Source organism: Saccostrea cucullata, unplaced genomic scaffold, assembly GCF_032062105.1.
Source record: "Saccostrea cucullata isolate Sc308-1 unplaced genomic scaffold, CSIRO_AGI_Scuc_v1 ctg654, whole genome shotgun sequence".
Classification (NCBI taxonomy): Eukaryota; Metazoa; Mollusca; class Bivalvia; order Ostreida; family Ostreidae; genus Saccostrea; species Saccostrea cuccullata.
Window position 1 is genome coordinate 161,524 of NW_026926499.1, and position 15,832 is coordinate 177,355.

Sequence of the window (15,832 nt, forward strand, 5' to 3'; positions counted from 1 at the left end):
CCTGCTGTAAAGTTCTAAGTTGTGTTGTGTAAGATCAATATTAGACCACAACAGAAGAAATATTGAACATTAAATCCTAAGCTGTTTGACAAACATATCACATTGGGCAGGGGCTCTAGAAAATGGAATGAGTCTGTCAGAGTGCCATCAAACTCCTGTTTTGATTGGATGCTGCCTAGGCCACCCTACATCTTGAGAAACAGTTAAGGGGGCATTTTGTATTAATGGTAGGGAGAGAGAGTCAATATTGTTCAGAACTTTTGTTTGGGGTCTAATCCTTATGTTGAAACAAGGTGGCTGATTTTAATTAGATCAGGTCTTAACACACAGTATATAACCAAATATTGATTGTCTGAAGTTTATTCTAACATGACTCTCAGAAACTTGTTTTATTGGAATCTTTTCAGTCCTCTGTGTTATAAGTATAATGCTGGCTTCTGGTAAGAGGCCTAGTGAGCTCCTCTCTGTCCTGTCAAAGTTCACTGACATCTACTCTTAAAAATCAATCATGATTGTTTGTTGTAAAAATAATTCATTTTTAATTGATTATCTCTTTCAGGACACTCAGGTGACCTATTACATGTATTTGACATCTGTTTTTGTCTGTTGTTGTTTGGTGTCAGTCAGGTTAACTTTTGAATATTTTCAGCAGTTCTCCTCTGAAAGCTATTGCCCAGGAGGTATCAACTTTTATAGTATTTACAGGCAAAGGGAAGCAAGAATTGGTGCCTGGAGTGTCACCCATGAGTCCTGAGGGGTGAGGTTATTAAGCATAAAAATTTAAGCAATCTTCAAATCCTCTCTACTGACCTGACCATCAAGCAGTCAAACTTTTGGAATAATGATTTTGATTAACATTTAGGAGTCCTCTGCCAAAATTGTGAAAATCATGACCAGGATCAAGGAATTTGGTGACTGGTGTTAGGGTGAGGTTCTAATTATTGATCATATCGGATGGTGAAAATGCAATAATTCTTTCAAACTAAGTGCAGGTTATAATAAGCATATGGGAGCAGATGATACTTGAGCTACTATATATGTACATACAATAGCATCCTACTTATTTGGGCTTGTGGGTTAGTCAGTCATTGGGGCAAAGACAATAAGATTCTCTGGAATGTTACGGTCATTGCTTTATACCTATAGGTAGCTGCAGAACTGTAGCTCTCCAAAAAGAAATATATTGATGACTGGAGAGCTACAATGTCACCTGTTGAAAAAACTGTATATTTATTGTGCACAAAAAATGTGCTCAGTTCTGGATTATAATTCTTCCAAATTCTTAATTACCTCAATTGCAAAAAAGCTACATTTCAAAAAAATTCCTTACTCTCCAGCAAGTACTCTCGTACTTGACATCTGTATGAAGCGCGTTGGACAGAATTATCTTGCAAACCAAAATGGCGATATAAATAGGCGAAATTTTCTATGATATCAATTTCGGGGCCAGGAGGGCTATTAAAAACAGTTGTTTGGAATGTTTTGTAGTGGAAATAGTGAAAGAATAAGTTAGGAACTCATGGTTTGTAATATACTGAAATGACAGTTTTAAAAACATGGAGAAATAAATCAAGGAACTGCACACTTTTTTGTGCGCAATAAACAGTTTTTTCAGTGGCTGGCACTCACAGTAGCTCTCTGATCTGTCAATATATTTCTTTTCGGAGAGCTACAGTTCTGCAGCTATACCTGTAGGTACCTCAAATGGTAGAGTATGTAACCGATACAAATACATGTATTACCCGGTAAGTGATGCAGACGTCCTCGGTTGGATTTCTGGTCCATCCATGAATGTTCTCCTTTCCTTTCAGTCTTTCTGTCAATGAGACTTATAAAGCATGAATGATAGAGTTATCCCTCTTGGCTTCCCTTATTGAGAGAAAATCCACATGCTGGGTCACTTTAATTCGAGCTGCTGGAAATTTTAAAAGAAAACATGGGAGTTTTGTAGATACAAGATTAAAGCATCAAATTCTTTATAAATGGTAGAAAAAGAAATCTATAGACACACATGGAGAAAATTTAGATTGTACAGGACTTTTGATGTGAAGGTTTGGAAAATCATCAGGAGCATAATTAAGTTCTTTCTTCACCCTGAATATACCTATACATGTTGATGTACCTTTCTGCAGGAGTCTTATTAAAAGAATCTCCTTAATTTTTGCTGTGGCATTTATATTGTGAGAAAGTTCGGAAGTTTTTCAAGCCCATAAGTTATATGTCAGCTACAGTGAGTGAAGTGGACTTTCAGACATAAGTATGATCGATGACTGGCAAAATCATTGAGAGGGATCAGGGATTAAAAAAACTCATTGCTTCATCTTCTTATTTTGTGATAAAATCTTTTTGTCACAATTGATGTCTGACTTCAAGTTGTGACCAGGAATTAGAAGAATTGATTTGGTTGGGTTGATGTCCGACGAGCATTTTTTATTACCTGTCTCACACCTAGGAAGTGGTCAAACACAGTAAATGTTGCATAGATTGAATTGTATCTCAAGACCATATCAGACATCATTTCACTTTAGACAATGTCAGATCACTTTATAAAACAGCTTTTTTAAATTCATTGGTGAATATTTACTCAAACTTTTAACTTCTGTGTTTCCTTGGTATACAATGTCTACAATCAAATGACTTGTGATTGTGATCTAGGAGTTGAATTGAGTTGTAATGGAAAAATCACAAAAGTTAAACTTTTACAATGGATATTTAATTGAATGACGTTAAGAATTTCAAACGGCATTATGTGTGATCTACCAAATGGTCAGTGCAATACAAAAGTCACCGATAATATCCAGAGCAAGGTCAGATCCATTCCTCTCAGACAACTGGCCAAGAATGGACAAACTACTGAAAACAGTCCAAGAACAGCTCACCACCAATGCAAGGAGGATCCAAAAAATCAAAATCTGTCAGACAAGTTGAGATGGAAGCTAAAAATTCCCTGGAATAGAATGTCTTATCTTGAAGATCACAGAAGCATTAGCCCAAGACTTGTGATTCCAAGTGGAAGCAGGCCCAGTAGTCCAGTGTTTTACCGTGATTCTGGTGTATCCAGTAATTCCCCTGGAATCCAATATGGCAGACCCAGTAGTCCAGGAGGATTGTGGGTAAGGCATGGAGGATCTCCGATCAGCAGCAGACCTAACAGTCCCAAGCCCTCACAGGTCAAAGACAAATGGTTAAACATGTTTGGAAACTCAAAGTGAGTGCTGCATTATATCTCAAAAATCTTTAGTCGTACAAGTAGAAATTGTTGGCAAAACACTGCTATTCTTTTTTTTAACATTTGAGTCTTTTTCTATGGTATCTTTGTTATCAGTGCCTTTTCTGGAATATAGGTCTCTTTCTTTTTTACATGCTTGGGCAAGTGGTTCCATGCATCTATTTTAGTTCAGTTTGAAATAATAATTGGACAAATGGTTCAAGATAATCTCGGTCAGACAGACTGTCCACACACTGAGGGCAATCATTGATCTGGTCTTAGAGTCTTCCATTCTTCCAGACTTCTAATCAAGAGTTGATCCTTTTTTAATTCTTGTCACTAACTTGTTTGTTTTGTTGTATAAGGCTTGGTTGTAAGGCTCCATTTGTAGAGTAATCCTAGTAAAGCACTACAATGCCAATCTCCACTTGGCCTCTGTAATTAATAAATCGTTGATCATGTACTTTAAGAATTTATGCAACATTACAATCTGAATGAAAATACTGGAAGAAAAGCCACATACACCTGTTAAATGTCTAATGTTTATTGTCTCTCAAGCAAGTCCCAGCCAATTCCAAATTCTGCACAACAGGATTTTTAAGATTTGTGCAATTTTCATAAAAATTTGTTATCTTTTGTGTTGAATCTCCTGACTTAATTTAAGCTTCTCATATTTTTTAAATAAAATTGATTGGATTTATATGCTGATATATTTTACATCCTGTGTCCAAAATGGCAAGGTAGGTCAGAAATTTTTACAAAGTTATTTATTATTCTAATTAATTTTCTTTTATGATTTCAATCTAAGCTTAAATTCATGTTTCAAGTTATCAATATGACATTCATATGCACCTCAGATGTTGCAATATATCTAAAAAGATTCTTAACTAATTTTAACAAAAATGCTCCTTAAAGGGAGATAACTCAGTAACTTATATTTTGTAAAATGGTGAAATGAGACTTTTTTACAGAACAATAAATTTCAAACTGAACATTTTCATGATTGAATAAAAGAACTTTTCCAAGCTTATCTGAAATTCATATATGTTTGAATTACTTATCAAAGAATCTTTATTACACAAAAAGTGAAATTATTAAAAAGTATAGTGTAGTTTGTGGTATAATTTGTTTCATTATTCATTGTAAAGACATAGACAGCAATAGTCAAGTACTTTCCATTTCTTTAAGACAGAAGTCTGACAATATTTATTTCAATAAATTATCTTTAGTTTTGAGTTTTCATCAAATCCCAGCTTAATGATGGTGAAATCCAAATATTATGGGAGATTAATCCGTAGATAGTCAGTAAGGGCCACTTATCTCCCTCCCACAAACAGTCTGATGCCAATCGGGGATTTTATTACAATCAGGGAACAATACACCATTTATTGGCCATTTCTTTTGTATAACTGTGACCAATAATTAATCAAATTTTCATGACAATATTGAGAAATTTATGGAATTTGGCTTTACAATGGACAATTTCTTGTGATCGACTTTCTTTATTGTATGGCAGCAGGCAGTTAAATCTGGGTAGTTGGCACTTTGATTGCTGCACAAGTGATTTAGATTTGATTATTAGTTATAATAAGCTTGTGACCGCTTCTAGTTCAGCATTAGGAAGGGTCCAATTGGTTAATACATGAAGAATTGAATTAGGTATTACGGTGATTGCATGGATTTTAATGCTTTGCTAATCAGTTTATATTGGATGTCTCTTCAATCAAGGAAAAGAAAAAACTGGATTATTCACAAAATTTATTTCTTGAGGAGGATTTTACCAACAATGGCATAGTCTTAATTAACAAGAAGAGTGTCAGCTGTGAATTTCTAGCTTAGCGTGAGAATGGGATTACTTTGTCATATAGAAATTACAAGACAATTTTTAAAAATCATAAAAATCATAAATCAAAAAATGCTTTACTCTGAATATTTATTGTTAAAAAAAGTAAAGTCATTTAGCCTGCATTATTACAGAGATTATGTTTAGTACATTATAAATCACTTTGGTCCAAAAAGTGACTTTTGAGTTAAAACTTGAATTAGCACTTTCCCGTCAAGTGGCAAAAATCTGGAAATTAATAAGTGTTAATTAGGCATTGGTGCAGGCTTCTTTATAACATTTTAAAAAAAGATTAGAGACATCATTGTGATAGCAAAATAATTATAAAGGATTTCTTAATACTATTGTAAAATTTTATTGAAATATTTTCTCGTCTATGTAAATAAATTATTGATATTTAAAAGACATAATTGAAGAAGGTCTTACCAATTTTGCCCGAAGAATTTAAACTTCAGTCTTCAGATTTGTTAAAATCAAATTAAATCCTGTGGCAGATTTCAAACGTTTGTGTTTTATCGTAAATCTAGTTCTAAGTACCCTACAGAATAAGACGGAAAATATTTTCATTTTCTTCTAGAAAATGTGGGATATTTAAGATTGAAGGAGGATATTTCAAATTAAGTGGGTTTTTTTTATGAAGTGTATATCCTTTGGATTATTTACGTAAACTTAAGCAATAAAGTTGAATAAAATTTTTATTTTTTTAAAATCCAGTTAATGGGAGATTGTATCTACTTGTAATTGCCCTATAATTCATAGACTTTGAAGGATATTCTCATGCTGGTAGAAACATTGTTACTAATAAAAACATTTTTGGATTTAAATGCGGAAAGTTAAGAGGAAAAAAAATTTTGCTAGAGGAATATTGTGACTTCTAATTTTATAAACTGTTCAGTTGCCAGAATATACACCAAAATTGTCCAGAGCAAGACTTTAATGGATTTTCACTCTGGATAATGGGATATTACGTGCATTTAAAACAAAATGATGGTCATTTAGCTGACTATTGATTTGGAGAAACTTTGAACCTTGGGTGGTGCTGGAATGGATCTGACATTTATAGAGGCATATACAGAATTTATAAACAGTGAAGTGAATATATGTCAAAAGGGGTTTCAAAGAGGAAAAACGTCTCCAGAGAAGATAAGGCTATTCTTGGCTGAAGTGGGCAGGATGGGTCACAAGCTGTGTTTTCTTTGAGAGCCATAATTCATTTATCAGTGCCATTTCAAGAGCATAAGAAGACATAATTCATAATTCAGGGAAGGAGTGAAAGCTTTGAAATTGCGATAAATTAAATGAAAGAGTTCAATAGAACACCAACCATATTTACAACTAATCTTGTCCATGTGCCTTTTGTCCTTATTAGGAAATTTGTGAATGGATGCAGTTTGAAGGGTGTCTATGTGTGAAGTTGATAAAAATTTATGATATTGTATCAAGGATATAATTTGATTTTCTACGAAAAGTCTAATAAACATAATGTCTGCCTTAAAAAGACAAAATTCAGCCACTGTTCTGAAAGATTATGCCTCACAGGACTCTCCAAAATCCCCAAAAGGGGGCGCCAAATTTAGTTTTGCCTCCGTAGCCCAACAAGTTGTTCAGGAGCAGAGAAGGGGGAGCACAAGGTAAAAGAGCTCAGGGTTCTTCTTATATTGAGATCTAGAACAGTCAAATTAATCAAAGATAAATTGAAAACAAACTGCTTAGCTCTAATCCTAGCTATTTTGTTTTTGTATTCATATGCAGATTTAGGCTGTTGGCCAGGTATAGTGTGCAGATAGAGTGAAATATAAATTCCATGTGTTTTAAAAAGTTGTAAATAGCATGATATTGTTGCATGGGTGTCTAAATCCTTTTAGTGTAATTTGTTGTTAAAAAAAAAATTGTTGTCCTTTGATGTTTATCATGGTACAAGTGTGGGTTTATTTAACTAAAGAAACCCTTTAGTTTAAAAGTTGTATTGGAGGGTTGAAGCATCAGATTTTTAAAATAATTATGTTATATATTTCATCTGAAAATGTATGTAAATAATGTACAATAGTTGTATTGAAAAGACCTATTCCTCAGAAGGATAAAGGTGGATGTTGTTTGTGAGCTATCCTGGAACCTCATTAGTTTATTTCATCTTCCCCCTGATCCCCCTCCCTTCCCACTTTCAATAATTTTTTATGGAATTGATGAATGCAACTAACCTTCATTTAGATATATGTGGGTACTACTATTAGTCATTTAAATTAAAAAAGAGCATTCTATCAATCCTACACTATTCTGAAAGTACAATTTATTATAAACTTCCCAGTTAAGTATGTTTATCATTTTTATTAAATGCTTGTTTTAGGAAGAGGAAAATTTCTAATGAGAAAAATGAACTAAGGTTGTGCATGAGCAAAAAGGAGGAGGAATGGTAAGGTGGTGTATTCCTTAACAGTCACACTGATGTGAGTGCTCAAATGTCACTTAAAGGTCTTCTGGTCAGTCACAGAGGTCAATGTGATCAAAGAGGTCAAATCTAACATCACTAGGGTGGTCTGTCACAGAGGTCAAATCTAACATCACTAGGGTGAATTGAACACAGAGGTCAAATCTAACATCACAAGGGTCATCAGAGTTCTGGTCAGTCACAGAGGTCAAATCTAACATCACTAGGGACATCTTCTGGTCAGTCACACTTTGTCACAGAGGTCAAATCTAACATCACTAGGGTCATCTTTTGGTCAGTCACACTTGTCACAGAGGTCAATTCTAACATCACAAGGGTCATCTTTAGGTCAGTCGTATTATACTCATAGTGCTACATGTGTATGTTGTTTTGTTATCACATTGTTGTCACAGGGTCCTGTATTTTCTGTCGTTTTCACACTATTAAAGCCAACTCACTTCAATATTGATCACTGGTGCCCCAGTGCTTTTGTATCAGGAGGCCACCAGATCAATGAAGGTGGACAGATCTTGAGGATGTGAGACATAAATGAGACAGATTACGCTGAATGATAAAACAGAAATTTAATCATTTGAAAGTCAATGGGGGCATCATGCAGTTACATCTTATTTGATCACAACATGAAAAAATTCAACAGAGAGAATTGTGATATAAAGAATTTCCACTTTTGACTTAATGTAATTGGTAACCTTTCTTTTTCTAAAAGCTTGTCAATAATGTAGGAAGTATTTGAATCAATGTAAAACCACATCACTTCATTAAAGGTATAAAACACATCAGATTATTCTTGTATATAATGCTACCAGATATATTGATTACCCTTTCACTGGCTTAAAAAGAACAACAGTCACAAAGTAACCTTTCTTTTAGGAAGTTAAAGCAACAATAAGACCATCTTCTGTTCTGCAAATGAATGAAAGCCCGCAGGACATGTAGAGTAAATAATTAGAGTTAAATTTTTTGACCGAGTTTCACTTTCAAACTTAATCTGATTAAATACTGCACCACCAACTGGCACCAATTGCAGCATTTAATTTTTGAACTTGAGAAGACCTTCTAATACAAATTCTAATACAATGTTGAACTTTAAGGTGACTCTTCAAAGTTCAAGTGGATCTAGAAAATACCATTTTAGAGTTGTACGATTTATTAAATGCATACCTTCCAATCTCAAGCTAAAATTCATCAGAAATATTGATTTCAGACATTGAAATATTAATTCACCAAAAAAGATTTTTAGCCCAGATATACAAGATGATAGCTACAAGCAAAGAGCTAACTGAATAGCATGTTTTTAAAATGGATTAAAAAGTTTGTAAATGTTTTCTTAACCATTTAATTTTCTTACAACTTCAAGTAGCAGATTGTCACTTATACTGACCATCATTAAGTGCTAAAAGTTCAATTGTTAAAGGTAAAACACATCAGTTTTAACTTGAAATGTGTTTTGTTTTGAGGGAAAGATTTCAAAACCTACCAGAAAAGTAAAATACCAATGCATAAATGTCTTGGACCTAAAATTATATACCGGTATTTGTTGATTCATTATAATTGTATTTAATTATATAAGTTAAAGATGAAAATCAAGTGAAGGTCAAAATGTCAAGTTCAAAGCTAACATCAGAATGAATTTTGTCCAAATTTAGAGTTTGATATGATTTACTTAAATGTGTTTGATTATACTTGCCAATGTGCGTATGTCTTCCTCATATTTAAATGTCGTTTGCAGTCGTCATCACATTGTAAAAACAATTTAGAAGTTTAACGAATGTATTTTAAACATTTATATCTACATATATTTTTTGGGGCTGTAAATTGTCTGATCCTGAGGAACAGGTAAGTTCTGAATTGATATGTTCTTGACACCAAACCATACAAGGAGAGCCCGAAATATTACTGTCGTAAAACGCGAGCTAGTGATCTCAAAAGGATCAGTGCTAGGATTGGGTGTGAATGAGTTTGTCTGGAATTTTAATGGAAAATGATCAGAAAAGATAAGGTCTCCGAAGTTCAGGGAAAATTGATTTATAAGGGAATTTGAACAGTGATTAATCAGAAGACGGGTATAATGTACAGTGATAGCTTAGTTTTGATAGATTTCCTCTATTACATGTAAATTATGTCACGGATTTGATAAGGAAGTGTTTGGAGGATATTTCCTTAGTTAATAGCTAGTACATGGATATTTCATGGAGAAATTAACTTTAAGAAGGAAAAAAATTGGAAAACTAAGCTGTGTATTTTTATAAAATTTAGTGAAAGAAAGGGGGAAAAAATCACATTCACTATAAAGGATTATTTTTCCAAAATGGAGAGCATTTCTGAATCTATTGATTCACTTTCCCCAGAATCCTTCTATCTGTCTAAATCAGCTGAGGATGATAGGATTTCAGGGGATAAAAATGGTTCAAGTAGAATAAAAGTCAAGTCGGATACGGTGAAATCAAACATATCTAGGTCTATGTCAGAGAGCTCGTTCCTACAAACTGGCCAAGTCAGACGGAAATTCAGTTATAGTAGCCAATTTGGAATGGATTCAAAGATGAGGTAGAAGTTAAATGATTGTCTTCATAGACCATTTATATGATTGTGTGTTGCAGAGTCCGAAAAGATACATAAATTTTTATTTAAAAAATAGATATTTTCACTGATTAAAGACGTGAAATTAATATTGGAGTTGTTTCCCTTATATGATTTTGCCCTGGGAGTAATCATTACATATGTACAGACTGTTAATATTTTGCTTTATTTGAACAGGGAAAAAGAAAGGAATGAACTCAAAAGCAAGATTGAAGAGTTAGAAGCCTTTAAAAGAAAATATGAAGAGGAGAAACTACAGAGAGAGGTTTGTATATCTAGTGTGGTTAATCCTGTTTGTCTGTTAATTAGTGTGGTTTAGTCACTGTCAATAAATTATTTGAAAAATTCCCCAGCAATACAAATTACTGATAAGAAGATATTTTACAGTAGTAAATGCTATACAGTCAAATGAAATAGTCAAACAGTTACAAATGTCAAATTTCAATTAACTGTATATACATGTAGGTCTTAAACTGGAAATTTTATTAAATTAAGTAGAAAGAAATTTATCTTTTTTCCTGAGACTTTGATTAACTTTTAGTTAGAGGAGATGGTATGAGCTTAAAATAAACATTACATTACAATGTAAGAGGTAATTAAATTACTGTAACACATACAATGTATTTTAAAGATTTGGCAAGGATACTTTAATTGTGTCTTTGTATGGAAAAAAGAAGTTTTATCTTGTCATTGAAAAAATCTCCATACTTTTGTGTCCAGGGAAATTTTACTTTGCTTATCCTGATATTCTTTAAAGTTACATCTCAGATAAATATGTATAAATCTTCTGTATTATTTGCACGTAAATTTGGCTATATATGCCAGAAAATTTAGGTGACATTGGTTCAGGTCCTCTCAAATAAATAAAAAATTTGCGGTAAGAATTTCCTGCCAACTGAATGACTCTTCACTCACAGATAATTCTGTTTTCACAGTTTTATATACACATATACATATTTCCATTTATATCAATTTACTATTTTACATAATTTACAAATATTCATAGTTTTTGTTTTTCAAAAAAAGCCTTTAAAATTAAAAGGCTTTGACTACTTGCTAAGAAGTAATAAATGCATGACGTTACAGTAATACACATATGGATGACCACATTATTTTAATACAGAAACTTTAATATATATATTGATACCAGAATTATAAACTAAAAGTTCTCGGAGGTGTTTGATAGATAATTACACAACCTCTAAGTTTATTGGTGCCTTTCATTTAATTTTATTTAACAGAATTCAGCCATGATCTATAAAACTGTTACAGAAACACATCTTACTATCGTATTTTTTACCTGGATTTTTTTTTTCATAATAGATGATTTAAAGCTTTTAGCTAAGTTACAATTTGAAGTAGGATCCAAATCAAATATACCTGACCTATTTTATAAAAAAGGGGAAAATAAAATTAAATGTTTATATGAATAAAATGCCTCTGACACCAGTACTGACATTGACATTGTCAGTATAAATGATTTTTTTTTGGGGGGGTCGGCAAATTCATAAAGCTAAATTAAACTTTTGCTATCTTGAGAAATATTCCTGATGATAGATTATATGAAATGTAAGTTTTTAATTAAAAAAAGGTAGTATAATTAATAAAATCCTTTAAATTAAAATCTCATTTTATTCTGTGCAAATAAAATTATTGTGTTTCAATTTCTTGAAAAATTCATATTGTAACTAGAGGAATATTTTTGGAGTTGTAAAGAAATAAAAATGATTAATTGATTTTAATAAAACAGAAGCTGCAGCGACAAGTGGACAGCTTAACCATTAGTCTGAGTGATGTCAACCAAAAGCTGGGGAAAGCCGGAGAACTCAATGAAAGACTACGACTCGACTGCAAAAAGAAAACGGAGCAAATTGAAAAGCATCAGCGAGATGGACGGTTTCTGGAGGATCGACTTAGAAATCTGGAAATAAGAGGTAAAGGCGAATACTACATTTGATAAGATGCTAAAAGTGGATTCTATTTTACCCCTAAACCAAATGTAAGTTTTGTAGTCCTCAACACCATTTGTTAAGATGTACCAACCTTTTATAATAAGGTTATATATAGATAGTGGTCTTGGGCAGGGGAAAATATTTTAGAATTGAGTCTATAGATTTTCAGTAAATGTAAATCCTTTACAAAATAATCTCTGAATATTATTTGCACTTTAAGATTTGTAAAAGCAGCAATATGACGCTATTGGAAAAGTATACAAACATCTTTTTATTATAAACTTAATCAAAAGTAATATTGAAAGTGCAAAATTATTGGGTGACATCCAAAGTTTTCCAAAAGCTTGCAAATTGTTAATGCATTTAAAAATGCACATTTCCTTGCCCCTTTGAAAATTGAAATACATTTGGTATAAATTAAAACAAGAATAAATAGCTTGTAAAATTGAGCAGCAAATTTTATTCTCTTGCTCTTTACATTGTTGCTAAATACTGAAAAATTTAAAATGTTGGATGAATTAAGCTGATATGTTAGATCTTTATCCAAAAAAATATTTTTTACTGTCAAGTTCTTCAAGAACCCATCGACCCAATTCATAATGGATGGGTCTGTGTTGGGGTAAACTAGAGAGTAAATATAGTCATTTGTACTCTTTGAAGATGAGAGGAAAAAATAATTAGAGAAATGAATTGGAAATGAAAGTGCATGCTTTATACCTGTTTAAATAGATTATGAGTAGGTTTTAATTGAATCTCCAATAATGTGATCTTCACAAATCTGACTGTCGCTATCGATTATTCCATATAATTGCTTTATGTTCAAATGAAATACAAATGAGATTAACAATGCCTTTTATCATTTGATAATAACATTATATTTATTTCTTTATTCCTTTGTAGCTTCTGAAGTTGAAAAAGCTGAATTAATTCTAGAAACAACCCGATCAAATTTAGAGTCCACTAGGTAAATAATGGATTTAAGTTTTAATAAGGCACACTGAAATAATCATACAAAGTACAAACAACGTAATGTTTAAATACTTGTCAATGTTTCAGTGCCCAGCTTCGCTGCCGGGAAAATCAGATCCGAAAAATGGAGGCAGAAGAGGAGGAGCTTAAGAAAAAACTAATGGTACGTTATATACGTAATGTAAATACATTTAATACGGTAGATTTAATACGGTACCTTAAAATTATGGACTGTTAAATGTTACTGTAGATGAATGGCTTTTAAAGACGAGGTTTAATGTTCTTTGTATATTGGCAGTGTTTATAAATGTAACTAACATTAAATAATTTGTAGAGAAAATTATGCAAAAAATAAATCGACCATCTAGATAGGAGAGTCAATGGATGTAAAATTTTTAATATATAAAATTTTGATTTTATTTTTATATATTTTTTCCCTAATGCTGTGTAGTTAGCCAATCAGAGAATCAGTGAACAAGAATCCAAAATAGTCGATCTCAATTACCAAGTCCGACATGAATTAACAAGAAATGAAGGAATAGAAAAGGTAACTTCTAGTCCATATTTCTTGAGGTATAAAGTTACATAATTTAGAGGGAATGAATTGCAGTTGATTATAAAACAGTGAAGTTCAAATGCTTTCTATATTTATCCTTTCAGAATATTTATTTTTCTTTGTGTGTAGCACAAAGAACTAAATGCTCTGGAAACATTAGTTAAATTATATTTAGATTTTTAAAAATTATAATTTAAACACTTTCAGAATTTGGAAATGATTCCAAAACTAAAAGAAAAAATAGAGGAGAAAACAAAAGAAGTGGATTCGCTGAGGACAGAGGTCCAGGACAAAACGGCCCTACTGGCTGTGGCTCGAAAATCAGCGCGGGAATATAAGGACCAGATCAGGGTTTGTGTTCTATAAATAGAGGAATTATTACTTTGACTCTACCTTAAAAATTTACAAATCAGTCTAAGTAAAGTTTATTTATTGTTATCTCAAACACTGATGTGTGGAATATCAAGAGTAGGTCAAGGTGAATCACTGGCCAGTCCCAAATGGGAATTAGGTCACATTACATGGAGGAATGAGAAATATATATGAATGTGTTTTCTATTTATAGGCAATGGAGTATAAAGTGGCTAAGACAGAGAAACTGGAATCTGAGTTAGACATGGCCCAGTGTGAGGTCCAAACTCTGAAGAGATTGTTACAGGGGAAGGACCAACTGGTCATACAAAAGTCCAAGGCTCTGGACGTGGCCAAGGTGTGTACTAAATATAAACAGAGGGGTCAAAGGTAGAGGTCAAATTGTAGGTACCTAGTAGAACATGATCATATGTCCAGTGTTCTTGATGTTGCCAATGTGTATATGATCATGCATGGAGGTCAAAATATGGATTCCTTGTATATCATTATCAGAAACCAAAAGTTCTCAATGCCAAAGTGTGTACTCCAAATATTCTCAGGGGTCAAAGATGAAGGTTAAAATTTAGATACCTGCATCATGTTCAACAAGTGAGTGTTTGCATGTTATCTGCAAATTCCCAACCCCTCTAACAAATGGTCAAAAATGCCAACAAGCACCTGCTCTTTTGAACAGGTCTCTGAAATACAGAACTCCAGATCAGAAGCCAGAAAATCTTTATGTTGCCAACCTTTACATACAGTATGTTTTGACTCAAAGTGTACTGAAGATTTACTCAGCCTTTCTCTGGTTTCAGGATGTGATAGAGACAATGAATCTGTCAACAGAGCCAGAACAGATAGACAAGATAGTCGTACTCCTGGAGAGGATAGGGACATCATCCAACAGGGAATCCATCAACGGGAGTGTTTGGTAAATATACGCCCCTCAACTGGAACTTTTTAGGAATATTTTTGAAATGTCAATTTAGCATTCAAATATTTATTGGATAATCATTTTTTAAAAGTCAATTAATTTTCATTGTAGTGAGTCTTCCAGTGGAGAAATAGACAATAGGAATAAGCATCATTTCATACACCATAAGAACAAGGTACAAGGCATGGTTCCAACACATTAAGAGAATCCCTTACTACATTCTTTCCTCCGAAATAAATATATCAACTGGAAAATATTTTTTGTTTGTTTCTTTACAGACAAAGGATATAGATGTTAATAGAAATCCGTACTCATCTGATCAGAGTAATGTGAGAAATCGGCGTCGACCATTGTCAGGGGGAGGGTTCCTGGACAATGTGTTAAGGGAGGAATCCTCGCGACCTAAGACAGCAGTAGTGAGGCCAGTCAAGCGTAGCCAATCACTAAAGGAGGCTGTACCTATCAAAGGACTCTCTATTATTGTTAATGGACGACCTGAGTCACGGTCCAATGATCTCAGATATTCAAGTGAGAAAAAGACAAATTCTAAATTCCAGCCATCTGTGGACTGTATCATTGGTGTACAGGACAAAACGACTCTCCGATCAGGATCTCGGCCGAGTGCTTCTCCACGGTCTTCATCTTGGAACTCGAGCAAAAGTAGGTCAGAGAACTCTATGAGTTTACAGTCTGAAAACTCATCAGATAGCTCAGACTCAGAAGAGAACTCAAAAACTGTGGAAGTTTTGTCGAAGTTACCAGCTAAGGAAAGAGAGGCAATCCTTGTACAGTATATTGATGTGGGAGATCGTATTGTTATTGCAGTGCCTCAGAAACCTCCGAAATATGGCAAAAAAATTGGTAAGTCCTACTGTTTAAAATTTTTATTAAATAATTAAAAGTTTAAGTCTTTTTTAGCTCTACTGGTCAGAGACCAGAAGAGCTTCTGGATAGTAAGGTGTCCGTCGTCCGTCCGTCTGTCAGGCTGTCCAT

The 15,832-nt window shown here is 33.2% G+C and overlaps 1 protein-coding gene across 3 annotated transcripts in view; it reads left to right on the top strand.

The window, feature by feature from the left end:
- LOC134271853 (myosin heavy chain, clone 203-like) overlaps positions 1-15,832 on the top strand; it is a 33,210-nt gene that overhangs the window by 15,487 nt on the left and 1,891 nt on the right. For all 3 annotated transcript variants that reach the window (XM_062754064.1, XM_062754065.1, XM_062754066.1), the window contains 10 exons: positions 10,255-10,342; positions 11,828-12,011; positions 12,930-12,993; positions 13,086-13,161; positions 13,450-13,545; positions 13,762-13,905; positions 14,120-14,263; positions 14,721-14,836; positions 14,951-15,014; positions 15,118-15,700. In XM_062754064.1, the coding sequence (XP_062610048.1) occupies positions 10,255-10,342; positions 11,828-12,011; positions 12,930-12,993; positions 13,086-13,161; positions 13,450-13,545; positions 13,762-13,905; positions 14,120-14,263; positions 14,721-14,836; positions 14,951-15,014; positions 15,118-15,700 (1,559 nt within the window). The remainder of the gene's footprint in view (positions 1-10,254; positions 10,343-11,827; positions 12,012-12,929; positions 12,994-13,085; positions 13,162-13,449; positions 13,546-13,761; positions 13,906-14,119; positions 14,264-14,720; positions 14,837-14,950; positions 15,015-15,117; positions 15,701-15,832) is intronic.